Source organism: Panicum virgatum, chromosome 3N (genome assembly GCF_016808335.1).
Source record: "Panicum virgatum strain AP13 chromosome 3N, P.virgatum_v5, whole genome shotgun sequence".
In the NCBI taxonomy this organism is placed as follows: Eukaryota; Viridiplantae; Streptophyta; class Magnoliopsida; order Poales; family Poaceae; genus Panicum; species Panicum virgatum.
Window position 1 is genome coordinate 31,437,036 of NC_053147.1, and position 25,786 is coordinate 31,462,821.

The 25,786-nt window shown below is 46.6% G+C and overlaps 1 protein-coding gene across 1 annotated transcript; it reads right to left on the reverse strand.

Moving 5' to 3' along the window:
- Positions 1–9,163: 9,163 nt before the first annotated feature.
- Positions 9,164–20,397, reverse strand: LOC120665691 (RNA-binding protein BRN1-like). Its single transcript, XM_039945326.1, has 9 exons — positions 19,900–20,397; positions 18,546–18,628; positions 17,900–17,951; positions 17,671–17,796; positions 17,482–17,564; positions 16,568–16,750; positions 9,915–10,254; positions 9,635–9,778; positions 9,164–9,551 (listed from the first exon to the last, which is right to left on the reverse strand). The coding sequence occupies exons 1-9, from the start codon at positions 20,099–20,101 to the stop codon at positions 9,421–9,423; spliced, it is 1,344 nt and encodes a 447-aa protein (XP_039801260.1). The 5' UTR covers positions 20,102–20,397; the 3' UTR covers positions 9,164–9,420.
- Between the last annotated feature and the right edge of the window lie 5,389 nt (positions 20,398–25,786).

Genomic DNA, 25,786 nt, shown 5'->3' on the forward strand with positions numbered 1-25,786 from the left:
AGTAGGGACAGAACGCTTGATTTATCCGACTTGTGCTATGAGAATGATTCGAACAAGTACTGGAGCAGCCCTAAGACCCTGTAACAATAGATTTGAATTCAGTAATTTAAACACAAATTAAATTCAATATTTTATGAAAAATCGATCAACAATTAGAAACAGTAGATTCAATAGTTTTCAGAAACACATACATCAACTTGTTGAAAAAAATACTACTTTCAACATTTTTTACAAACTATTTGAACATCTTAAGAGAATAGATTCAACATTTATAAAATCTAGATCAAAATTATTTTTTCAAAATGGATCGGCATATCTTCTTCTTCGGAGGCGGCACGAGGAAGGAGTCGTGGCGAGCGGGGCTGGCGGTGGTGCACGGTGAGGCCGTAGGGGTAGGCGCACGGGGGCAGCAGCGACGGCGGTGGCGGGGGTGGTGGCATTAATGTAGGAGGCAGGGGAGGGGTTCTGGGTAGAGACGAGCGGGGCTGGAGGCGGCGCGCGGTGAGGCCGCAGGGTTTAGGAGCACGGGGGGCAGGGTGGTGGCATGAATGGAGGAGGCAGGGGAGGGGTTGTGGGTGGAGACGATGGAACAAACGTAGACCTTGCCATGAATCTCAAACACTGAAAGATGGGGGCAGAAAAATCTTCCAAAAGATGTATACAATTCCCGGGTCACGATGCATAGGTAGATTTTTCTTCAAGTTTAGGCCCATCAAGACATGGCTTAGATTTGGGTTGGGTTGGGTTGTTTTGATGGGCCTTCTATCCAACTTTAGGCCCACTAGTTTTCAATTTTTCTTTTCTTTTATAAAATATAAAGCACCGCCCCGCCTAGAGCCTTTTGCAACATTGCATATTAGTATGTGTTACAATATTATTAATTAATAGGTACTGCATGGTGGGCTGGTATTACTGTTCTCTTCACCTTCTCAAACCTTTGTCTAGCTTACATTGTATATAACAAGATTAATGCTCCTGATTCGAGTATACTGTTTTTAAATGTACTTGATATTTTGTCCAGTGTGCGTACCGAATTTTGGCCACAACACTTTTGTTACATTATAAATATTTACTTGTATTAACTAACTTATGTGCTTATTATCTTATACAACCTTAAAACATGGCTTGGAAACCAACTTTCATTTTGGTTAAGATGCTATGCTCTGCAGCTTTGACAATTCTAATTTTGAAGAATTAAATCAGTTACATGGAGATAAAAATGATGATCTTCTCAAAGATTCTGAACCTCGTATAGTCTTTGTTCAATCTGATGTATGTTTCTTCATTTTGTAATCTTTGTTCCTCTTATCTTGGTATCAGGACAGCTACAACACCATATCGCATTTGCTCCTCTTATCAGCAGGTCCAGCTATTTGGTGCAGCATCAGGTTTGGTTGCCAGGTAAAACATGTTGCTTTCAGGTTACTGTACATCACAAGCTTTGTTGGTAATTCTTGTTTTTCAGGTCTGCAATAACAGTATTATTGTAGGTTTAGTTTATTCTTGGCAAGCACATTTCAAGTACTTAGTCAATTCATTCACGCATCGTTCCTTTTCTTGTTCCCTTGTAGTAGTATAGCAATTGTATTTTCCCTTGTGCTGTTCGATTAAGAGTTTGAGCTCAGTTAGAATCAGGAGATTAGAACTTAGGGGCGATCAACCGTGCCTCCGCCCTCTAGCTTTCCTGCGCGCCAACGTGTGGCACTGGAGGAAAGAGTGGTGATAAGGAAAATGGTGAACCCATTGAAAAATTGGCGCATTCTGTTCAAGGATGGAGACTTGGCGGAGCTGGACCATGTCCTGGAGTCCTTGTACAACAAGCTGCAACAACCACTCCTTCTGGGAATGAGCTCACAGCAGTCGAACTCCCTGGTGGCGAGTGTGTCTTCTTCGGCTCCATCCGCTGGGACGGCAACCTCCAAAAGTGCTCAGTTAACAATGTCTTTGAATGATGTAGTAGCAATCTCTGCTGAACAAACGGTGGATGTAATAGGTAGCTGTCCCTTTGGTCGAATTTTTGAACCTCCTTGACCCAGCGGTGTGCTGTGGTCTTTGTTGCCAGAACTTAAAACTGCGGATGCTTTGTTTCTCTGGAATAAAGCGGGGGAACCTTTTCTCTAAAAAAAGGTGTAGCACTAGGGTTGGGGGGTGGGGGGGGGGGTTGAGGAGGAGGGGGTTGAAGGGGGACTGGGGGGCTGCATTGCAAGGAGAGTGAGGGACTAGGATCGCAGCCTGCTCCAAGAGTGCCATACTCACTCCGTCCCAAAATAAATGCAATTCTACAATTCAAAATTTGTCCCACAAAGAATGCAACTTTGACATACCAACCACAAAAGACAAGAGTCTCCGGAAACTATCCGTACAAAAAACAAGCCAATGTCTAGATTTTTCCTACAAAAGACAAGGAGCAATTTGGTAATTTACACCTAACATTGGTTTACGTGTCCAGTTCTAGAATTGTATTTATTTTGGGACGGAGGGAATAGACCGGTCATTGTTGTGCCGTTCAGGCAAGATTGCCAAGCGAATAGGAGGGGGTGGAGGCACGCAAGTGCATCGCCTGCGCGATTCGTCGGCCCTACATACAGGTCCCAAGAAGCCGAAAGTTGGATGTCCGAGTGGAGCTGCGCAAGAGAGGGATGGAGCTGGATACATAAGATGCCAAATGTAAAGGAAGTTATAAGGCTCATCTTGTCACTAAAGAAGGAAGAGAAGCTGATGGTCATCATGCTTCTATGGTTGTGGTGGCAGGAACGTAACAAAATTAGGCAGGGCGATCTACCTAGAAGGGCGGAGGATCTAGCATATGTCGTTCAGAAAACAAGTTACTAAACTTTTGAAATGGGAGGAGGGTCTCAAGGTGCCAAGCCAGCAGAAGCATTGGCGTAGGCCACCTGAGGGTTTTCTGAAAATCAATACTGACGATTCTTTCAACCCAATCACTGGCAGCGCCGTGTTAGAATCGACGGCGAACAAACGACGAAGAACGACAAGATCAACCACAAGAGACACGAGGATTTAACGGGCGCCAGCCAGCAAATCTTCACTATATCGGGGTGAGTGTTTTACAACGCCTAGCGGCGGCTTACAAGAGGAATAACACAACGAGGAGCAAATCCTAAAGGGTATATGAACCGTACCCCCCGGCACCCGCCGAGGCATCCCCTGGCGCGGGCCTTCCACAATGGGCCGACTTCTGCCTCCGCTTTGCTTCAGCCCAAGCCTCTCTGCGACGGGCCTCCGCTCCGTTCCATCGGAAGTCGGCCTTTTCTTATGCAATGAATTTGGATCATAATATAACACGGCAGTTGGGGTTCCGTCATTCGCGGAGTGGACGGGATGATCACCCATGCGGGAGCCGGTAGTTGCCAACATTTACTGAGTGCCTTCCATGCTGAATTGATCGCTTGTGTCCATGGGGTAACTGCAGCAGTGGAGCAGGGAATGGGCCGTGTGCTTCTCGAGATGGATTCCCAGCTCGTGAAGTCTGCGTTGGTGATGAACTCGTTCGGACTTGCGGATACAGGAGGCATTGTGTATGAGCTTAAATGCATGATCAGGTCTTCGTTTACTGAGTTCAAAGTTTTATTTTCCCCTAGAACTTGTAATAGAGTTGCGCACTGTCGCAGCGCGTGGTTGTAAGTGTCCATGATAGTTCGTTGGTTTGGGTTTGTACGCCCGAGGGGCTCGAGGACTTGGTGGCCAGCAATTATGCTGAGTCTTTGAGTTAATGGAATGCAAAATTCCGTTCAAAAAAACAAAAGAAGAAGCCGAAAGTTGGGCCGGGCCTCACCTAAACCTGCTGGCTCTGTGTTGAATACTATGCGGGGGCGGATCAGGAGAAGTGGAGCACGGACTAGGGCACCATCTTATTATGGGAGTGGTTGAAGAATTAGTACAAAATTTTGAACTAAAAAGAATTGGAGGTGCACCTAAGGTTCACCAATTTGCACTTTTATGATTTTGTATTGATTGTTTTGCTTACTAGATTAGAGTACCTGGATCTAATGCTTGATACCCATATAATTCTTTCAGTTACTGCTTTGTGATGTCTTTGGTTGGTGGAATGGTGGTAGCTGACTCTTAGTTCTTCTGGGTTTATTGTTTTTTACATGGGTCGTTGGTGAAGAATAGACAAAGACGGGGTTTCTTGAGAGCTTTCTCATTGATTCATCGCTTGAGTGCTAGCTATATTCCATATGCTGGTGAACTTCCTGGTGATAGAGAAGTCATTAGGGTGCTTTGTTGCCAGATGTAAAAGCTACTTTCTGGATTTTAATTTACACTTATTTGAAATCAGGTTTTCCTCTGCTGGCCACATAAGCAACTTGCTAAAAAAAGCTGAAGAATTATGAAGTTGGTGTTTCGCACCCTGTTTTTCTACTGCTTGGGTGACTGAAGGACGATGCGAGCCGTGCCTGTTGCGGCATCAAGGGACCGCCGAAGCGCCAGGGCCCAGGGCTATATATCGCGCGAGCGATACAATCCGTTTCTATCACCTAAAGGAAATTAACAGGCCGACGGAAGTAATTCTGGCCCATAAAAATTTGTGGCTGTTACGGGCTCACGAATTTGTTGGTTACTCATAAGGATGCCATGCATACTGAACTACAATAAAACTGAACCAATCAGAAAGCAGCAGAGCTGTTAGTGTTGTGTTTCCATCGTGAGCAGCAGAGTCCATTTTGCCATTCCTTTATTTTATTTTTTATTCCGCATGCACAACTTGTACTAGCTTCTTTCTTTATTCCTATTCTTTTTTTCTTTTATCTTATTCCTCTTTTTTATCCATTCCATCATGTTTATTATCTTTTTATTCCTATTATCTTTTTATTCCTAATTCTTTTTGCTACGTATTTTGTCTTTCCATTTTATTTTCCATTTATTTACTTTTATATTTCTATCTTTCTTCATTTTTATTTAGTTTTTATAATCACTAGTAGAGGTGCACGTGCCACAGGCACGTGTTTAAAGAAAAATTATATTAAAAATAGTACAGGTTTAAAGAGTAATTATATTAAAAAATAGTACAGGTTTAAACTAATTACGGACCGCAAAGTGCATCAAGAAGTCATGTACGCTATGTGGGTACACGTAGAAGGCTAGGTGAAAAAAAACATGAGTTTTGGAGGAAAGATTGGTATTTTTTTTGATGCATCCATTGGGTGTATCTAACATGCATATATTTATACTTTTATGTGAGAGAAAGAGAGAGGAGAGGGTAGCTGACGTGGCCATTGGCGCCACGTGGACGGGTGACGTGGCTGAAAACCGGGGTGGATTTGGTTTAGGGGTGTATTTTGCACGGTTTCGATAGTTGGAGGGTGCAAGATGTCTGGTTTTGGAGTTCAGGGTTGAAAATCGGACGATCGTGATAGTTAAGGGTTGAAAATAGGACTTTTCCCTATATTATATTTATGGATATAAAAGGTCCAACTTACATAAGTATCACTTATTCACTTATATAAAATGAAGTACTATCACACCATGCATGATTCCTTGCGTGCAAATAAATCCCAAAGCAAAGCATGCAGCATAGTAAATTTTGCCTACTTTGAATCGAAGCAAAGCTCCCCTGTACTATACGAATCAAAATCATTCAAGTCTAAGGATCCAACGGAAGCCACAGCTGCACGTCCAAGGATCATTCAAGTCTATTTATAAAATTGTGACATCTTGTACATGATTTTGATTCAGATGGAAGAAGCGGTGGTTCTACCATTATATATTTTGAACTCACTATATATTTAACCTCTCTTCCATTTATAAAATTGAGTAAAGATGAACCCTCTCATCCACGGGAAAAAAATATATAATGGTAGAACCACCGCTTCTTCCATCTGAGTAAATGGAAAGAGGTTCCTGCAGTGATTGCAAAAAAAAAGGAATAATCAATCCAAATGAATGGAAAGAGGTGTCATTGCCAATCCAAAACAAAAGGAAGAGAGGTGTCAGCCGTGATTGTTAATCAAAATTAATGGAAGGAGTCATCGCTGATTGCTAAAAGGGAGGAATTGCCAATCCAAACAATTGGAAAACGTTATGCGGGTAGGGTGGGTGGGTATGGTAGAATTTTTGGTGTAAAAGTATTAGTTTTTGGTAGAAATATTTTCCTTCTATTAAAAAATGGGTCTCCACCTCCTTTCGTCAAATTTTTTGGCCTGATAAGTGGGACCTCCGTGAGAGGTACGGTGAGCCTAATCTTAGTGAGAAAAGATTTTAATTGTTTCAACTTTTATAGTATAGATTAGAGTATAGATGCATATATTTTTAGAGATAGTGTTGTTCGACTTATTTGAGGGGCGCACTGTTTGGAAGACGCTGAATGCCACCACCGCTGGAGGCGGAAAGGTTATATGTCACACGCACTATAAATGATGAATCCATCGCCTCAAGGATTCTAGGTGGATTGGTGGTGTAAATTCAGCTCATTATTTATTTCCATTTGTTGCTGCGCGGCTCAAGGTAAAATCAGACTATCAATCTGAGCTCTAGGTCTCTGTATATACTGCTACTTGTGGAAGACTGTAAGCTGCTGCTACTCAGTATACCGCGACCAGACCTTGCTGTTTTCTCATTTTGATTTTTTTTTTTTGCCTTTTCTTCTTCCATTGCTAGTTTCATTTTCTCCCCTCTACTTTCTCCTCTATCCATTCTTACAAATTTTTAGTCTCATTTTATTTTTCTATTTATTGTTTTTCCCTCTTATTTACTTACGTATTTTTTTCTTCTATCCTAAGTAGACGTTTTCTCTAATTTATAACACATACCATTCTTCTTCATTTCATGTATCTACACAAATTCATAATGGACTCTTTAGAAAAGAAGGGTGCCTCACATGTTCTTTATTTTTTCATTCTCTTTCAAATTTTCTTTTTCATTCTTTTTTCCTACCACTTTTTCCTTCCGTATTTTTTCTTTCATTTTTTCCTCCCGTCATTTTTTCTCCTTTTGGACATATTTTTTCTTCTTTGTTCTTGTTCTTCCTTTTGTTTTCAGTTTTCTTCCTTAGATTTCACTCTGACTTCTTCCGCCAATAAGAATAAATTGTTCGCTTTGTAGGTTAAACTGTTCCGTGATGTTGACTCATTTGTTCGTTTTGTAGAATAAATTGTTCCGTGATATTGACTCATTTGTTCGTGATATTCATTTTTCATATCTATCCTATACAGTCAAATCTTCACTATGTATAATATTTTATTTGTTGTACATTATTATGTATTCCATATATTTATTTTTTGTTTGTAAAAATAATTATTTGTTCCTAGTATCCGAAAATAACTATTTAGTTTTAAAAATCTTGTCATAGAAAGATTATGATAAGAAATATAATGGTGCAATTTAATTTAATTTGGATGCATAGTTTAATAGCTATAACCTTTTTTAGTTTTGAATTTACATGCATATAGATGATGTCATCTTCGTTGTCTTCTTTTGTATGCATGCGCAAAACCTATCTCCTATTTAGCTGACAACATGCATACACCAAAATTTTGTTCGTGATGTTCAACAGTGCACTATTATTTGTTCATCAGGTTCAATATTTTGTTCATTAAGAGATATGCATTTGTTCGCAGTAGTCCATACGATTCAAGCTTTATTAGAAAAATGTTTAAAAAATAAATTATCCAAATATAATCGAGTGGGGTCTTGTTTTGACGATCTTGACACAAGAAATACGATGCTGCAATCAGAATTTATTTTGGATATTCCCTCTGGGATTTATGGATTTTTTTATCTCAAATATGTTTGCATGTGGATGATGTCATTGTTTTGTCTTATCTGCATGCATACACATCTCTTCCTCCTTGTGTGCGCAAAACAGTCATATTTGTTGGACTGGATACGGCCCATACATAGAACCACTTCTTCAGGTGATGGTGCGATGTTGTATCACCTTAAGCGACATGCGGTTAAGCGACATACAACCGCGCCCCAGCCGAAGAGAATCTTGAAGGGGTGAGCGTAGGCAGGGAATGCTGAGCTGTAAGAGAGTTCCGAGAGAAATTACCGTGTATCCCTAGAATATTAGATAAATATATTGGTTGAAGGGTAAAAAGATGTAATTATCGAAGAGGTAGTTGAACCGGTCCATAGACACATGAGATCCCCGCAATGAGAAATGGGCGTCGAGTAGGGCACGAACCCTGGCTGGTAAGAAGCCAGCAACCGGCCGGCTGGATAAAAAAAACTCGTAACTCGCTAGCTCGCTCGACTCACTCGTTCATGGCTCGACTCGAGCTCGACTCGTTTTACAATGAGCCAGCTCGGTTTATAACGAGCCAGCTCGAGCTGGCTCGCAAGCTGCACACGAATAACAAGCCAAATTAACTCTCAAGTCTGCAAGTGAAATTGGCTCAGCTAAAATTACACTAGTCTAGTACTCAAGTTGTTGCTCATTTATTTTGATTTGTTTTTGAATTCTGGATGGATGAATGAGTGATGTGTAAACTATACAAGTATGACTATCGTGGACTCATCGTCATGGTTATGGTGGGCTAGCTCGATAAAAACTTTGTGAAATTGTGGATCAATTGATGGATTGATTATATTCTCCATTGTCAAAATTATAAGTACTTTGTGTTTGTTACTCACTTGCTTTTATAATCTTTCTATATTGTGTTTTTATGATTTGACTCACAAGCCAAACGAGCTGGCTCGAGTTTTTTAGCAAGCCGATACAAAGATGGTCTGTGGGCTTTTGTTTAATGAGCCGAGCCAGTCTGTTAATGAGCCGAGCTGGCTTATACCTACACCAGCCCCTACTACCAACGCTCAGCGCGGTTCTTCTTGCAGGAGGGTTGGTTTGCCCAGGTGACTGATCCTGCCATGAGCAAATGAAATTTTTGCCGCCTAGGCTTTGCCCAGCTTCACATTTTTTTTTTGTCTGTTAAATATTCTTGGGAAACAAATTTCTCAAGCTTTGGCCAATGGCAGTAGCCATCCAGTCAATAGGCCTTATTAGCAAGGCATAGAACAATGGTCAGTGACTAGTACAAATCCAGTTATCAAAATAAGGCCTCCAAAGAATTTAACAAGTTGTGAAGGAACGCATAATTACCCATTTAAGTGAAACGCTACCACAAGATTTGCTGCAAGGTCAAGGATGAAAGCATGCACTAAAACATGCCATAACCAGAAATAAAAAAAATCAGACATGAAATGATTCACAAGAGAAATAAAATAACAATTGAATGAATTAATGTCTGATGTACAAGGGGTCTGAGGTACAAGTGCTACAACTATGCTGCGACAAAAATACACAACATGACAGCTTACAAGAATGTGAATTGAACAAAGATACAAGAGCCGCCACTGACAATAGTGTGGTGGGAGGACAGATGAAACAATGTAACGATCAATTATAACACATATGTACTGATTTTCCTGATCGTGTGAGCGTACACTGGAATTGCTTTGTCAGAAAGGTTTACTGTGCTTGCTGTTGTCTCGCTTGAGTTGTACTTTCAATTTTTTACCACCTAATTGGAATCCATTCATCATACTAATGGCTGTTTGTGCAGAGGCTGGAGAATCATAGCTTACAAAACCTGTATACATTCAGGAATAAGTTAGCAAACCATGTCTGTAAGATGACTTATCATCAAAATTCAGGCTAGGAAGAATTAGTTACCAAAGCATTTACTAACACCAGTTGCCTTGTCTACAAAAACTTTAGCACTCAAAACTCTACCAAAACTCTGAAATGCACTTGCAAGATCATGGTCACCGAATTCTTGTGGTATGTGGTATATGAACAAGTTAGCTCCAGGAGGACCTGCACATGTGACAACCATGTCTAAGACAAAAATCTTCAAATGTTAATGCATCTAATACAAAACAAACTTTTCTGTTACAAAAAGAATTAAGAACATATAAAAAATAAAACAAGTGAAATCTCATGAGCAGCAAACCTTCTATCTGGGGACCAGGATTGCTGCTGGCACCGAAAGACGTGGGTGAATTAGCATTTGCATTTAGAACTCTGATTGAATTGTGAGAATTTGCAAAAGGATGATTGTTAATTGCACCACCAGGATACGTCCCAGGATACTGTATGCCAGGCAGAGGTGAATAGGGGCTTCCGAACTGTGTTGAACTAAATGATCTAGGAACTGAGTTAGGGGAAACTTCAGAATTAGCTCCACGGATTGAGCTTGCTTGATTAACAGGCTGAACCATATTCTGGAAGGCAGCTTGATTTTGCATAGGAGATAGAGGAGGGTACTGCATAAGTCCGTAGGTTCCTTGTGGCTGCAAAGAGCAATATAAGAAAAATATTATCCACAATGTTGGAGTATATTGAGCCCATATGTATAAAGGCCCATCTAGAGGCCCATGTATTAGATCCATATATACCCACCCATCTAGGGTTGGAGGTATATAGGAATTATTCCCGTCATTATGGTCTCAATAGCCTAGGTTAAGGTTTTCCCCTCTGTTTCCAGCCGCCGGTTCTCTGCTGCCTGCCGCCGCCGGCTCATGGCCGGCCGGCCGCCGGCGCCGCCGGCCTCCGCCTCCTCCTCCTTCCCACCCCTCACTTCCTCTGCTCCCTCTCCCTCCTCTGCTCCCGCTCGCGCGGATCTGGGCGCCTGGGCCCGGCCGCCGCCGCCCGGGTTTCCTGCCGCCGCCGCTCAGCCATGGACACCCCCGGCCGCTGCGCTCGTCCTTGCGGGCGCGCCGGTCGGGGACGCCGCCGCGGGAGCCGCCGGCCCGGGCGCCGCCACTGGAGCGGGCAACGCCGCACGCGCCGCAGGCACGGGAGCCGCGGGATCCTCTGCTCCGGCTGATCCTCTGCTCCAGGCCGCCGCGGGAACCTCCGCTCCAGACCACGCTCTGCTCCAAGCGCCGCGGGAGCCACAGCTACAGGGGCCGCCGCCCGCACTGGGCCCCCTGCAGCCTGCCCTGGCCCCCCTGCAGCCCGACGCCGCCGCTGCTACGGGCGCGGGCGTCGGGGCTGTGGGGCCCCAGCAGCGCGCCACCGTCGATCAAGCCGCCCTGCGGGCCGCAGCGCAGCTGCTGCAAGCCGCGGGTGCCGATCCGGCCGCCCTGCAGGCTGCAGCGCAGCGGTTGCAGACCGCGGGCGCCGATCCAGCAGCCGCCGCTGCGGCCCACCGCGCCGCCGTCGCCGCCGGGAAGCAGCCCACTGACGCCGCGCCCGATCCCACGTGGTCGGGCCTCAGGATGTCTCCCGCGGATGCGACGCTCGCCGCCGCCGCCATACGCGGGCAGCAGGCCGACGCCGCTCTGGCTGCGGCCCTCCTCGCCGCCAAGTCGGAGGCTTCGGCGGCCCAGGAGCGGGTCCGCGTGGCTGCCCTCGCCTGGGAGCGCGGAGCGCGCCACGGCCGACGCTCTCGCTCTCCGGGTCGCCGAGGCGGAGCGCTTCTTCCGCGTCTCCTCCGGCCAGCCTGTCGACCCCGAGCACGGCGCCTCGTCCTCCCACCAGGCCCCGCCCACTGGATCTGGAGCCCGGTACGACCCGACCGACCCCATGGTCGCCCAGCTCCACCTACAGGCCGCCGGCGTCCAGAACATCAGGGCCCTGGTCTCCGTCATCCTCGACCCCGCGTCCTCCTCCTACGGCCGCTGGCGGGACCAGGTCCTCCTCACCCTTCGCCGCTACGCCCTCGACGACCACGTCCTCGTCGACTCGCCGATCGAGGCGCGGGACATGACGTGGCTGCGCCTCGACAGCGTCGCCCTGTCCTGGATCTTCGGGACCATCTCCCTGGATCTTCAGGACCTCGTCAGGACACACGGCGGCACCGCGCGGCAGGCCTGGGTGGCGCTCGAGGGGCAGTTCCTCGGCAACGCCGAGTACCGCGCCCTCCAGCTCGACGCCACCTTCCGCACCTTCGTGCAGGGGGACCTCTCCGTCGGTGAGTACTGCCGGAGGATGAAGAGCATGGCCGATGCTCTTCACGACCTCGGGGATCCGGTGTCCGATCGGGTCTTGGTGCTCAATGTCCTACGGGGACTGAGCAGCACCTACGACCACCTGAAGAGCTGGATCGCCCGCCAGAGGCCCTTCCCCACCTTCCTGCAGGTCCGGGACGACCTCGCCCTCGAGGAGATCACCAGGGGTCTCGCGCCCGGATCGTCCTCGCCCACCCCCGCCGCGCTCATTGCTACTCCACCAACCTCCTCCACTGTTACTCCTCCCGTTGGGCAGAACGGAGGGGGAGGCCGTGGACGTCGCCGGCGACGGGGTGGTGGTGGTGGCACTGGTGGCCCTGCCTCTGGCAACACCGGTACCGGTGGGGGCCGTCGGGGCGGCGCGTCGACACCGGCTCCGGCTCCCGCTCCCACCCCTGCTGCTGGAGGTACACCCTGGCCATCCTTCAGCAACCCATGGTCAGGGCGCATCTCGATGTGGCCGTTCCAGGGTCCGGGAGGGGGGCCTCGTCCTCAGCTCCAGCCGGCGGCCATGTTCACTGGCGCTGCTCCACTCTTCGCGCCTTCCTGGACCCCGCCCGCTCAGCCCAGCCAGCAGCCGACCTGGCCTGGAGGGTGGGACCAGGCCGCTCTGGCGCAGTCCTTCAGCACCATGGGACTGACGCCGCCGACCAGCACCGAGTGGATCGCCGACTCGGGCGCCTCGTTCCACACCACTCCCGATGCTGGTATCCTCTCTTCTGTCCGACCCCCACACCCTTCTTGTCCTTCTTCTATCATGGTTGGTGATGGGTCTTGCCTTCCTGTCACCGCCGTGGGTTCTGCTCCTCGTCTTCCTCATGTTCTTGTTGCTCCTCAAATGGTTCACAACCTTCTTTCTATTCGTCAGTTTACTGCCGACAACTCCTGTTCTATCGAATTTGACTCTTCTGGTCTTACTGTGAAGGATTCGGCTTCCCGGCGTCCACTTTCCGATGTGACAGCCCGGGGCCCCTTTACACTCTTCGGCTTCCTGCTTCCGCTGCCTCGCCTTCGGCTTCTTCGTCTTCTGCTTTTGCCGTGACGCCTTCTTCCACCACCTGGCACCGCCGGCTTGGTCACCCCGGCCGCGACGTTTTGGCTCAGCTTCGCCGTAGTACCGATGTTCCATGTACTAGGGCTCCTGCTGAGCACCTCTGTCATGCGTGCCAGTTAGGTCGTCATGTTAGACTTCCGTTTTCTGTTTCTTCCTCGCATGCTGCGCATGCTTTTGATCTCATTCACTGTGACCTGTGGACATCTCCTGTACTCAGCATGTCTGGCTATAGATATTATCTGGTCATTGTTGATGATTTCTCTCATTACTCTTGGACTTTCCCTTTGCGCGCTCAGTCTGAGACCTTCCCCACCCTCCTCCACTTCTTTGCCTGGGTGTCCACTCAGTTCGGCCTCACCGTTAAGGCCGTCCAGTGTGACAACGGGCGGGAGTTCGATAACTCCACCTCCCGGTCTTTCTTCCTGTCTCGGGGTGTTCAGCTGCGTATGTCTTGTCCGTATACCTCTCCTCAGAACGGCAAGGCTGAGCGGATGATTCGCACGACGAACGACGTCGTGCACACCCTTCTGATCCAGGCTTCTCTCCCCCCGCGCTTCTGGGCTGAGAGCCTCCACTCCGCCACCTACCTGCTCAACCGCCTTCCGTCCACTACTTCTCCTGCTCCCACTCCACACCACGCTCTTTTCGGTACCCCTCCTCGCTACGACCACCTTCGGGTCTTCGGGTGTGCGTGTTACCCTAACACCTCCGCCACCGCTTCTCACAAGCTGGCGCCCCGCTCGACTCGTTGTGTGTTCCTTGGGTACTCCCCTGACCACAAGGGGTACCGATGCTTTGACCTCACCTCTCGCCGCGTTCTGATCTCCCGACACGTCGTCTTCGACGAGTCGGATTTCCCCTACTCCACCTCCTCCACACCTTCTCCTGATCCCGAGCTCGCGTCTCTGTTTCCGACTGACCCGGTGGTTCAGCTACAGTTACCTGTCTGTCCTTTTCCTGCAGGTTTTCACGGCGCACCGGCACCGCTTCCGGTGATCCCTGCTGCGCCGAGCGCGGCCCCGGGGCCCGCGGTCGAGCCACGCGCGGCCCCCGGACCTCCGGTTGTGCCGCGCACGGACCCGGTGTCTTCTGCTGCGCCTCGCGCGGCCCCGGTGCCTTCCCCTGCACCTGAGCGGTACGCTCAGCCGGTGCAGGTGTACCGGCGTCGTCCGGCGCCGAACCCGGCGCCGCAGCGGTACGCTGAGCCGGTGCAGGTGTACCGGCGTCGTTCCGCGCCGACACCGGCTCCGGCTCCTGCTCCGGAGGCTCCTGCGACGCCGACACCGGAGCCGCCGCCGCCGCCTCCTCCGGCTCCCCCTCGCACAGAGCCGGAGGTGTACCACCCGCCGGTCATCCATCGGGATCCTCGACATATCCATCCCATGGTGACTCGGCGGATGGCGTCCCAGGCCGCGACTCTCTCCGCCACCGAGGGAGAGCCGCGGGTCTCTCCGGTACCCTCCTCTGTCCGCGACGCCTTGGCGGATCCTCACTGGCGTCGCGCGATGGAAGAGGAGTACGGGGCTCTTCTTGCCAACCAGACGTGGGACCTCGTGCCGCGTCCGTCTGGTTGCAATGTGGTGACTGGCAAGTGGATCTGGACGCATAAGCGTCGGGCTGACGGCACACTGGAGCGCTACAAGGCTCGCTGGGTTCTCCGGGGGTTCACTCAGCGGCCTGGTGTGGACTATGATGAGACTTTCAGCCCGGTTGTGAAGCCCGCTACGGTGCGCACGGTCCTCTCACTTGCGCTCTCGCGCACTTGGCCTGTGCACCAGCTGGACGTGAAGAATGCATTTCTTCACGGCACCTTGTCAGAGACTGTTTACTGCTCTCAGCCTGTGGGATTTGTGGACTCGAGTCGTCCGGATATGGTCTGCCGGCTCAACAAGTCTCTCTATGGACTGAAGCAGGCTCCACGGGCTTGGTACTCTCGGTTCGCCACATTCTTGCTGACACTGGGGTTCACCGAGGCGAAGTCTGACACGTCTCTCTTCATCTACCGCCGTGGAAATGAGACGGCATATCTGCTGCTATATGTCGATGACATTGTGCTCACAGCTTCCAGTCAGCAGTTGCTTCAGAGTGTCATCTCCTCTCTGCAGCAGGAGTTCGCTATGAAGGATCTTGGTCAGCTCCACCACTTCTTGGGCGTCACTGTTGAGCCTTGCCCGTCTGGTCTCCTTCTGCACCAGCGGCAGTACGCCCTCGATATTCTGGAGCGGGCTAGGATGACTGATTGCAAGCCCTGCTCCACTCCAGTCGACACTCAGGCGAAGCTATCTGCTGATCTGGGTGATCCAGTGGCAGACCCTACAGCCTACCGGAGTCTGGCCGGCGCTTTGCAGTACCTCATTTTCACCAGGCCGACCTCACCTATGCTATTCAGCAGGTCTGTCTCCACATGCATGATCCCCGGGAGTCCCACCTTGCTGCGCTGAAGCGTCTCCTCCGGTACGTCCGTGGCACTGTGGACCTCGGCCTGGTACTTCACCGCTCGTCCTCTGCTGAGCTGGTGGTCTACACCGACGCTGACTGGGCTGGCTGCCCGGACACTCGTCGCTCCACCTCCGGCTACGCCGTCTTCCTGGGCGGCAACCTGGTCTCCTGGTCGTCCAAGCGGCAGCCGGTTGTCTCCCGCTCCAGTGCCGAGGCGGAGTACCGGGCTGTCGCTAACGGCGTGGCGGAGGCGTCCTGGCTGCGACAGCTCTTGGCGGAGCTCCACAGCCCGCTCGCCAAGAGCACTCTCGTCTACTGCGACAACGTCAGCGCCGTGTATCTCTCCACCAACCCCGTCCAGCATCAGCGGACGAAGCACGTGGAGATCGACCTACACTTCGTGCGCGACAGGGTCGCCATCGGCGATGTTCGGGTACTCCATGTCCCGACTACCTCCCAGTTTGCTGACATCTTCACGAAGGGGCTGCCCTCGTCGACATTCTCGGAGTTTCGATCCAGCCTCAACGTAGCCGGTGGCTAGTTGTGGCTGCGGGGGGGTTTTTAGCCCTTTTGTGCTCTACTTGTACTCTCATCTTGTCCAGTCTTGAACACCGCTGCGTCGGTTGTTCAGACTGCGGGGGGGTGTTAGCTTTCTTGTTGTCCAGTCTTGAACACCGCTGCGCCGGTAGTTCAGACTGCGGGGGGGTGTTGGAGTATATTGAGCCCATATGTATAAAGGACCATCTAGAGGCCCATGTATTAGATCCATATATACCCACCCATCTAGGGTTGGAGGTATAGAGGAATTATTCCCGTCATTACACAATTTCAAACAAGTTTGTTAAAAAAAAAACAATTCCAAACAAGTTAAATACTGGAGCACACTGGCACTTCACATGCATATTGCCATACTGCATAATTAAGTTTTTTGGTCAATGCATATTTTATAAAATCCAAATAAAGTTTCATGCAGCATTTCTTATTTTGGTTATTCAGAGTATACTGCTAGTATACAAACATGAGGATGATGGCAAACTGAGCAGTTAAAACGAATGCTCACATCTGTTGAGCATCGGAGTTAGCATATGAAAGATTGACATGGAGCTATCTTGCTGTATCACGGACTAATCTAACCAAGACAATTTATGCATAATTTACCTGGTAGCCAAATCCATTGTACTGAGGTACATATCCCATTTGTAAAGCTCCAAACAATGAGGTCTGCTGCATTGCATTTGCATTCAACATGTTAGAAGACTGGAATTGAGCTTTCTGTGCTTTTCGAGCCTGTCTTTCCTTTTCAGTGTCAGCCCATTTGACAACCAAGGGAACACTTGAACCCTAACAAAAATGAACAGGTCATGTTAAATTTATGTAACTGGTCATTAAGTTTCAGAGGTAATAGAAACAATCAAACATCACATAATACCAAGGTATTAATGATTCACGGTATGCATCAATATCTCCATCAAATATAAGACAAAATGTCATGAAGGAAACATCTTAAATAATTGCACACAACAGCTACTCTAGAAGACTGGAGTCCAGTATGCATAATTTTACCTTCGCTTGAATCTGTGATATTATGTTCAAGTAATGAGAGAAGTGGAATCCAGAATTTCTGGCTCTAAATATAGGAAACTAGCACAACAGTCAACCATCAGAAGATGTAGAAACAGCATCGAATGTTGTGGCTCGTAAGTGGGGCCCGAAGTCACATTTCAGTAACACATGAAAATATTGAACTAAGGTGATGTTTGCATTGCACTAAACAATTTGGCCAGGTGCATGTAAGCATGTTGCTTTGTGTGAGCATCTTCTTTTGGTACTTTTGAAATTCAATGACAGTAAGTGGAATATTCATTCAACACCAACATGAGATTTGGGCTAACTCTGTTAATACAATTTGGATCATGCCTGTGGAGTTGTGGCAGTAGTCTAATGATTGAAGAAAACTGGGCAGCATAACCCAGTTACAAGTAGGTGGGGTTATGTGATATGTTTTCAGGAGAATTGGAGTAGAATATCACCAGCACAGACAAGGAAAAATTGAATCCTTTATTCTAACAAACCTCTATCTTGTGCTTTCCATTTAGAGCTTCTATCGCAGCCACAGCTTGCTCTTTTGTTTCATATTTGAGAAAGGCACAACCAGCTGCAACATCCACAGTGGACGATGAAGTTAAATATGTACGGAAGTGTAACAAAAGTGAATAAGAGATCTTCCTTCCCTATCAACTGTTCCCACAAGATAAATATACCTTTGCTTGCCTGTTGCGAACCTCTCAAAATCTGCAAATCCTTGATATTCCCATATTGTGAAAATAAGTCAGTCATTTCAGCATCTGTTACATTTTTTGGGAGCATTCCAACAAAAAGTTTGTGCTCTGGAAGTAATAGCACAAGACATGTCAGTGAAAATGATAAATACTGAGCCAAGATCAATGTGAAAATTTATAATAGATGATACAAATTATGAGAGCCTCATACCCAATCTTTCCAACTCTCCATCAGCATATTTTACTTGCAATGGACTTGAGGCCTGATTTAAAATAGAGAAAATATGGGAAAAGAGAAACATTTAAAGCACCAGAGAGAAGTAAAAGATGTTTCACAAGATATAATGCATGTTGGGAATATTAAATAATTCCTAATTGATGGGTTGCAATTTTATATGGAGAGTTGGAGACTCTTCGAAACTTTCTTTGAAGCATTTCAAATTTTGTCCATCATTGGAAGCATGTTAATGTATCACAGTTAGATTAAGTCAGCAATGGTAAGTTTTGTTTTGCTTTATCCAGGTTCCAAAATTTCAATTCTACCATTGACCTGCTCATATATTTCAGGGTTTAGGACTGATTGGTTAATTCATGTATGGAAACATCTGTTAAACTAGACAGCAATATGGGAACACAAGGGTTGAGTTCAGAACTTCAGATCTCCAAGCTTAACATGTAAGGTGTAGATTATATGGAAACAGATTTGAATGCAGGAAGTACCAGCTCCCACAATTTTAAGCAAAATGTACAATATTGCAGCAATTCCTGACCCCAAAGAAGACAACCTACAGACGGATCAGTCACCACACTATGCCCAGGCAAATGTAGGTGAATAGAGCTTGGTCCTGTCTACATACCCCAGGTAGTGTGCACTTGTTGTGATATGCAGTCACAGCCTTGTCCGCCTCCTCCCTTGATGGGCAGATCACGAAGCAGCAGCCTGCATAGTTCCATTACACTTAGTTCTTAGATTAAAGATCAAATTAAGGAGCAAAAGGGTAGAAGCTTGCCATCTGTAGACTACATATTCACACTATTACATCAAACTTTCTAAATTTGTGCTAAATGGAATTCCAGTTGAAATTTGCACATTGAGAACATCATTCACTATCATTTCACATATGACTCCTTCAAGGGAGAATAAAAACACAGCTACAAGCAGAGGCATACTGAATCAGGCCCTTCACACAAATTCAGACCAACCAAAGTAAAGAAAACCTCCACTCCCCTGTTGTATTGAAAACAATCAGAATCATACTAAAGTAACACCAAAGAGTTTGGATACCAGATTACTTTTCTTTTAAGTTCTTAAATCTTCATTCTTCAGACGCAGGAAATATGTGTGCAATTCGGTTGTCCCTAAATTTTAGCCAAATCACATGCATAGGAAAATGCAGCTTTGTTAAACTCACAGTTAGCCTGTGCCACCAAAGACTTCTATATTCAGCAGGCCAAGTGAAATCAACAAGTTCGAATTGAAGCTCAACTGCATCTAAATCGCAAGAATTCAACATGATACCGTATCTTAAATTTGCACCACAGGATAAAAGCAAAAACCATAGCACTATTGGAAACTAGAACATCCAAAACTGGAAACTCTGATCTAGTCCTACGATAAATAAATCAAAAGATGGACACACAGAAAATTGCAACATTGTATGCCAGCCTTGGGTCAAGCCCCAGTAATTGAAGAAAACAAATACCAAAAAGAGAAATGCCCTGCGCTCAAAGAGACCACATGGAGTTGGCAGTGGCACGACGTCGTCTCATCCCTCTAGCGCCCACAGAGAACACGAGTACCACCAATCCACTCCAGCGCAAAAGGTACCAGAATCCCCAAAAGGCGCGAAATCCCCCACCGCATTTCACAGGGGCGGGCAGTTAAGCAACCGATTCCCAGCAAAGCAAGGGAGCTTTCGGACCCGCCGCAGCATCCGCGAACAGAAGAGCTGGAGCTCGGCGGCGGCATTGCCACCCGGACCAAGCTCAGAACCCAGCCGAGAGCCCCCCGAGAGCAACGAAACCCTCCCGAAAACGAAAGATGACGTACGGACGGCGGAGCATCCCGAGCTCCGTCCCCGCCCATTCCCCGCGGCCCAGATCCCAGGCCGGGAGAAGCCGCCCGGCGCCGGAGCCGCATTGGCGGCGCGTGCTGAGGGATCCGAGGGCGGAGGCCGAGGCCCGAGGGGAGGCGTACGGATCCGTCGTTACCTCGCGAGACCTTGGTGGCCCTGTCGCGGATGACGGTGACCTCGTCGACGAGCGCCACGCGGCCGAACATGGCGGCGAGCTCGGGCTCGGACATCTGCTTGGGCACCTGCCCCACGAACAGCTTCACGCTCTCCCTGCCGCGCCCCTCCGCCGCGGCCGGCTGCTGCTGCTGCTGGTCCCGGTCGCCGCCGTCCTCCGCCATTGGCCGGTCGTTGGCTGGCTGGCTGGCCGGGCTAGGGTTTGCGCGCGTGGGCTGCGATTGGGGGCTGGTTGGTCGCCTCTCGGCGGAGGAGGCGGAGGAGCCGGGATTAATACAGTTAGTTAATAAATGGCGATTAAATTAGGGTGGCGTGGCGAGGGTGATGATGAGGTGGGGAGAAGGCAGGGGGAGAGGGGAGGGAAGCCAGAGAAGCCGAGCCAGGGTCCAGGGACACGAGCTGGTGCTTGTAGCTGTGATTGATCTCGCTCTCCGCTGGCTGCAGCCCAAGGCTTAAGGCCGACGGTTTTCTTGCCCCTCTGGCGCGCTCTCTCTTGTCTTCTTCCTCTGTCAGGGCTTGTCCCGATCCTGGGGGCAGCCAAAACCTTGCCCGGTTAAATCAGGTTCCAGGGGCCTTGCCATTTTAAAACCACTAGAACATAACGCGCCCTTTGCGCGCTCGATCACGAGTTGCATACAATTTCCCATGCAAATATTCTAATAATATTAATATTGTTGATTGAATGGATCTGCAGCTCATAGGTGTTGTGAAAACCATAAATTATATTTAACAATCAGCATTAGGAGTTACCAAATATTTTAGCAGGTAACTTATAATAATGATCCAAATAAGAGTGGAGTACTAAGATATTAAAAGGAGGAGATAACACACTTTGTAGTCATCCGGTATCCAAAAGAGTTTCACTGATGTTGAAAGCACCAGGTTATAAAATGCCTAAATGTATATAGCACCAAGCAGCTGGGCATCAGATGCAGATCGAGGCATGGTTGGAACTGTGTAAACATAAAATAAGGGGGTGTTTAGTTAGTGAAAAATTTTGGTTCAAAGGTGACATCGATTGTTTGACCAGATGTCGGGAGGACTTTTCGGGCACTAATTAAAAAAACTAATTTCAGAACTCGCTTGGAAACCGCGAGACGAATCTTTTGAGACCATCATTAGCTCATGTGGGTTACTGTAGCACTTATGGCTAATCACACACTAATTAGGCTCAAAAAATTCGTCTCGTCGTGTACATCCAAACTGTGCAATTAGTTTTGTTGTTTAACTACATTTAATGTTTCGTGCATGTGTTCAAAGGGGAGACAAAAAAATTTTGGGAACTAAACGGCCCCTAAGCTGCTCCCCTTCTTCCTTCTAAGTATCGTCATTTAGAACTGTAAATATAGGAACGACAGTTAGTTGCTATAGAGCTTGGTAATAGCCGCACAAAGAGTTTACAGTAAATCTAATATTTTGAGGAGGAAGCCATATTTGAACGAGGATATGATGTTGAAAAAAATTAAAGTGATCAGAAGCATCTCTATGGTACCTATGGCTATGTCTCTCACATATACTCACAATTTGGAAGAGAAAGATATAAAACAATAAAGAGGCACATGTAAAGAATTATTAGAAATTCTATGTTGTCATTCAACTTGAGAGGAAGGCTGTTGTCTAGGTAGGCAAATTATATAAGCAGGAGGATATGTAAACAGGGCAGCAATATGCAAAATCAGATATCTTTTTGCAGTGCTAAGTAGAGGAAGATGCTTACATTAGTATAAATGATATATGCACTATCAATTTTATAGTTACTATGATCTACCAAATGTCCAACTTGGTGACGACTAATAAAGATAATGCTTTACGATCAAGTGCAGCCATGATCTAGTCGGTCTATCTATTTTATTTGCAGTTTGTAGCAAGGAGATACCTAGATTTGGGAATGCCATGTTCACAACCATGAGCTTTGCTTCTAGTGTCTTTATGAAGCAGTAGCTTATTGACGATTTTCTTGTTAGAGGAGTAGTGAAACCGGAAAAGTAAACATGTTAGTTATCATGGTATTACTTGACATGTTGAAGAAAACAAATTTATGTTTATAAGGTTGATCTTTTCTTACAATAGTCTTTTCTATCTTTGTTGCAGAATTGCCAGCTCTCTTGATCCAACTGACTTCGCTAGCGAGCAAATCCAGCAGACTCCAGACTGTAGTTACTTTTTCGCGGGACATCTATACATAACACGCACGACAGCAGCCGTTGTCGCCGCAGGAGGTTGGTCCACCGCGGCCCGCTGGATGTGCACCCGTGAACTTGCATCATAAAAGATGTTCTAAAAATAAAACAAAAATTGTTTTAGAAAGACAACAATATTTTGATTATGTTGTTACTAAGAAGATGTAAAAATGTTCATCATAGAAAGATTGTTTGAAGATAAAATAAATTATTTCAAAAATAAAATTTCATATTCTAAGAAAATATTCTAAAAAATGTTTTAGAGCAAAAAAATATTTTAAATAATATTTTTCAAATATAGGCAAGTGTGATCTAGTTTTGAAGATCTTAACACAAAGATCAGTACGGTGTAATCATAATTTGATTTAGATAATTAGTTTGTGAAATACAAATTTTTTTAGTTGGAGTACATGCACATAAACTGAGATATGTCAGATGAGGTATGTAGCCGCTAACTTTTTACACTTGAATGCTCACGTTGCAGTAGGAGAGTGTTGTGGTTCGTTCAAGGCAGATGGCTAGAATCGGCCCATGAGAATAACAGATGGGGTAAAAACATGCGCCAGCAACCGTGACGTGGTGCATTATGGTCTGGGAGCATGGAGCAACCCAGTTCTCACAGCAACACCAGACCCATCCCTCTTACGCCCCTGTACATGACGTGGCGAGAAGCGGAGGGAACCGCACCGCAAGCCGCGAAACGCGGACAAGCCCGGAGGAGCTACCTCTCTTTAATTAACCCGATAACGTGTTCTGAAACGTTTGCACGATAACGGCTGGCTCAAAGCTACTCCAATCAGTTTGTGTTTGGAATTTGTTCAAAAAAAGTTTGTGTTCAGAAAAGACACCCCTCTATAGCAGGGTTTACTCCTGTTCATTTTCGTTTTTACGTGTTCTGCGCAAATCAACACACTATAGCATGAAATTGTTCGTTTTAACTTCACGGTTTCGAGACCGGGTAAACTCGTTTCTTTTTTAACTTCACAGGTTTCAAAAATCTCCCAAAAGACATTTAGTCATAAGTTGTCTTAAATTTGGCAGAGGAAATGCAAAACAAGAGTTCTTTTTTTTTTCCAAAACGAAAATGCAATTTGTCAAAATGTTACTGCTGAAATAGTTGGCGTCCTTTTTGTTCTTCCAGTGTCCGAAACGGCGACAGTAACTTGCTAACCATGTGTGTGATGGATCCTTTTTACCAATCATGCTACTATGGAAAGGGACAGATGAGCTGCACAGAAACTTGGCAATTTGAAGCTTCAGACTCTCCCTCTCAAACTTGTCCGCAAGATGGCACGCCGAGCAAGAAATTGCTAGATACACCAGTGGGGCCAAAATGATGGCACATGTAAGTCCGACAGTGAAAAAGAAGTTACTGTCTAAACAGTAATAGTGTATACAAATAGGTACTTTTGAACATGAGCAAAAGATAATTTTTGTTAATTGATGTATTTTCTAGAAATCCACTGTGGAATATAATTTTCCATGCATAAATAATATGACAACACAATGGATCACTAACAAACAATTACTCTGTTCGCTTGGTTGTGGCTGATAGCTAGTAGCTGATGCTGATTTGTTATGAGAGAAAAATATTGCTGGCTGTCTAGTGCCTGGTGCTGATTTGGTGTGAGAGAAAAACACTGCTGGCTGATTGGTTGACAAGCCAAGCGAACATAGTGAATGGTTGTACCGCTTTTTTTGTTATTAATTCAGATCTGAACTAGCTCGACAAAGTTTAGATTCTCTACTTCTATATATGCATATTAATAATGCTAACAAATCAAATGTTATTCAGGATGGGCTGGCAAGAATGTGGTGTAATGTTGAGCACCACCTTTTTTGAGATTAGCTAGGGGAGAATGATTTGTTTATACTGAGAAGGTGCGGTATAATAATCAGTACATAATTTATTAAAGATAGAAATGCTATCAATGGAATTGCCAATGCAGAAATGGGAGACCATACTGGAGTTAATAAATGGTGCCGAAGAAGAGGAAAGAAAGGGGAATAACACACATGGTGCACCTAGCAATCCCACATGATTGTGCCGTTGCTTTGGCATACGTTAAGAGAAGGGAAAGATAGTGAGGTGTAATAGTCCCGGTTCCAAAAAAAAAGTGACGTGTAATAGGATACGGAGAGTTAATTGTCTCAAATGATTGTCTGTCTGCTTAGACTTGCTAAACGGCAATTTTGTTGGGACTCGACACACGATGCACTTCTCCTCACTACTTTCACATACTCCAAATTCTTGAAAGAAAAATATCCCTTAAAACAAGTCAACTCACGGGAAAAAAGTCTCGAAAAAGAAAAAAAAAAGGCCCTAATCTAATCACCACAAGAACAACGTTTGGCAAGTGTCACTTCCATAGATGTTGCAGCTTGCAAGCCCATCTCACATTCACAGGAACCCAGGCGGCAGACTTAACACACGCTTAAACGTCTATGCAGAATCTAACGAAAACTACAACGTACTATTGCGCAATATCCGAGGCAGCACCAGAGATTTTTCACTATGTTTAGTAAAATATTTGCGTTCCCAGCAATGTTTTTACCATCCGAACGGGGCCTACAGATAGACTGGCATATTTTTTTTGTTGAGTAAAATGCACTGTAGGTCCATGAATTTGCACAGATGTGCCAAATAGGTTCATCAACTACCAAACCAGGTATCTGGCCCCTCAAACTTGCGAACCCGTTCACTCCATGCCCAAATGCCAAAACCAGCCCGGTTTTGCTGACGTGGTCTTCCTGTCCCACATCAATCTTGAAAATAGAGTCCCTAGTCGCGAACTGGAATAGAGCACACGCACGGGACGGCTGTGGAACTCGCCGATGGCTAGGGTTCCGGCACAGCTGTAAGGATCGATGGACCAAGAGGGGGGTGAATTGAGCCTTTTTCAATTTCTAAAACGAAGTAAAGCAACTTTAACCTATGCAATGCTAGTGAGGCACCAATTCACCAACCGGATAACTAAGCTACCTACACAAGCTAAGAGAGATAAAACGAGAAGTAAAGCCTAGCAAGGTAGAGCTAAGTTATGATCTCTAAGTCAAGCACATGAATAAATTGCATGAAAGAAAATGCTTGAATAAAGAGAGTGGACAAGAGACAACCGGATTTTTTCCCGTGGTATCGATGTGTTGGCACACACCCCTAATCTACATTGTGACACTCACAAAGAGTCTTGTCACCTCCCAAGTCACCGAGACGAGGGCGCTCACTAAGAGTCTCCGTTCACCATCCCGGCGTGGTGGAGATCAAGCCACGTACAATCTTCTTCTCCGGGCTCCCACAATCCTTGGCAAGCTCCGCGAGAAACACCTCGATCACCAAGATCGCCTAGGTGATGCCAATCACCAAGAGTAACAAGCTAAGGCCTTCACTTGAGCAAGAACCGATCACCAAGAACGGATGCACACAACCTTCTCTCTACTCAAGTCCTTAATCTTGCTTCTTAATTGATTGAATGCACAAGTATGTGAATGATGAAGCTCAAGGTGGCTCTTGACTATAGTATAAGTGTTTGGATGTTGCCTGGTGTCAAGAATAGCAAAATGACCCATTGGAGGGGTATATATAGGCAGCTCACATGAATAGAGCCGTTAGAGAAAAAGCTGCCAGAAAACTGTGTAGCGCCGGTTAATCCGACGTACCTCCAATAGTTA

Coding starts and splice junctions, on each gene's coding strand:
- LOC120665691 (XM_039945326.1), bottom strand. CDS start 20,101: ATGGCGGAGGACGGCGGCGACCGGGACCAGCAGCAGCAGCAGCCGGCC. Junction 18,629..19,899: donor GGCCACCAAGGTCTCGCGAG/GTAACGACGGAT, acceptor GGAACTATGCAG/GCTGCTGCTTCGTGATCTGC. Junction 17,797..17,899: donor TGGAGAGTTGGAAAGATTGG/GTATGAGGCTCT, acceptor TATTACTTCCAG/AGCACAAACTTTTTGTTGGA.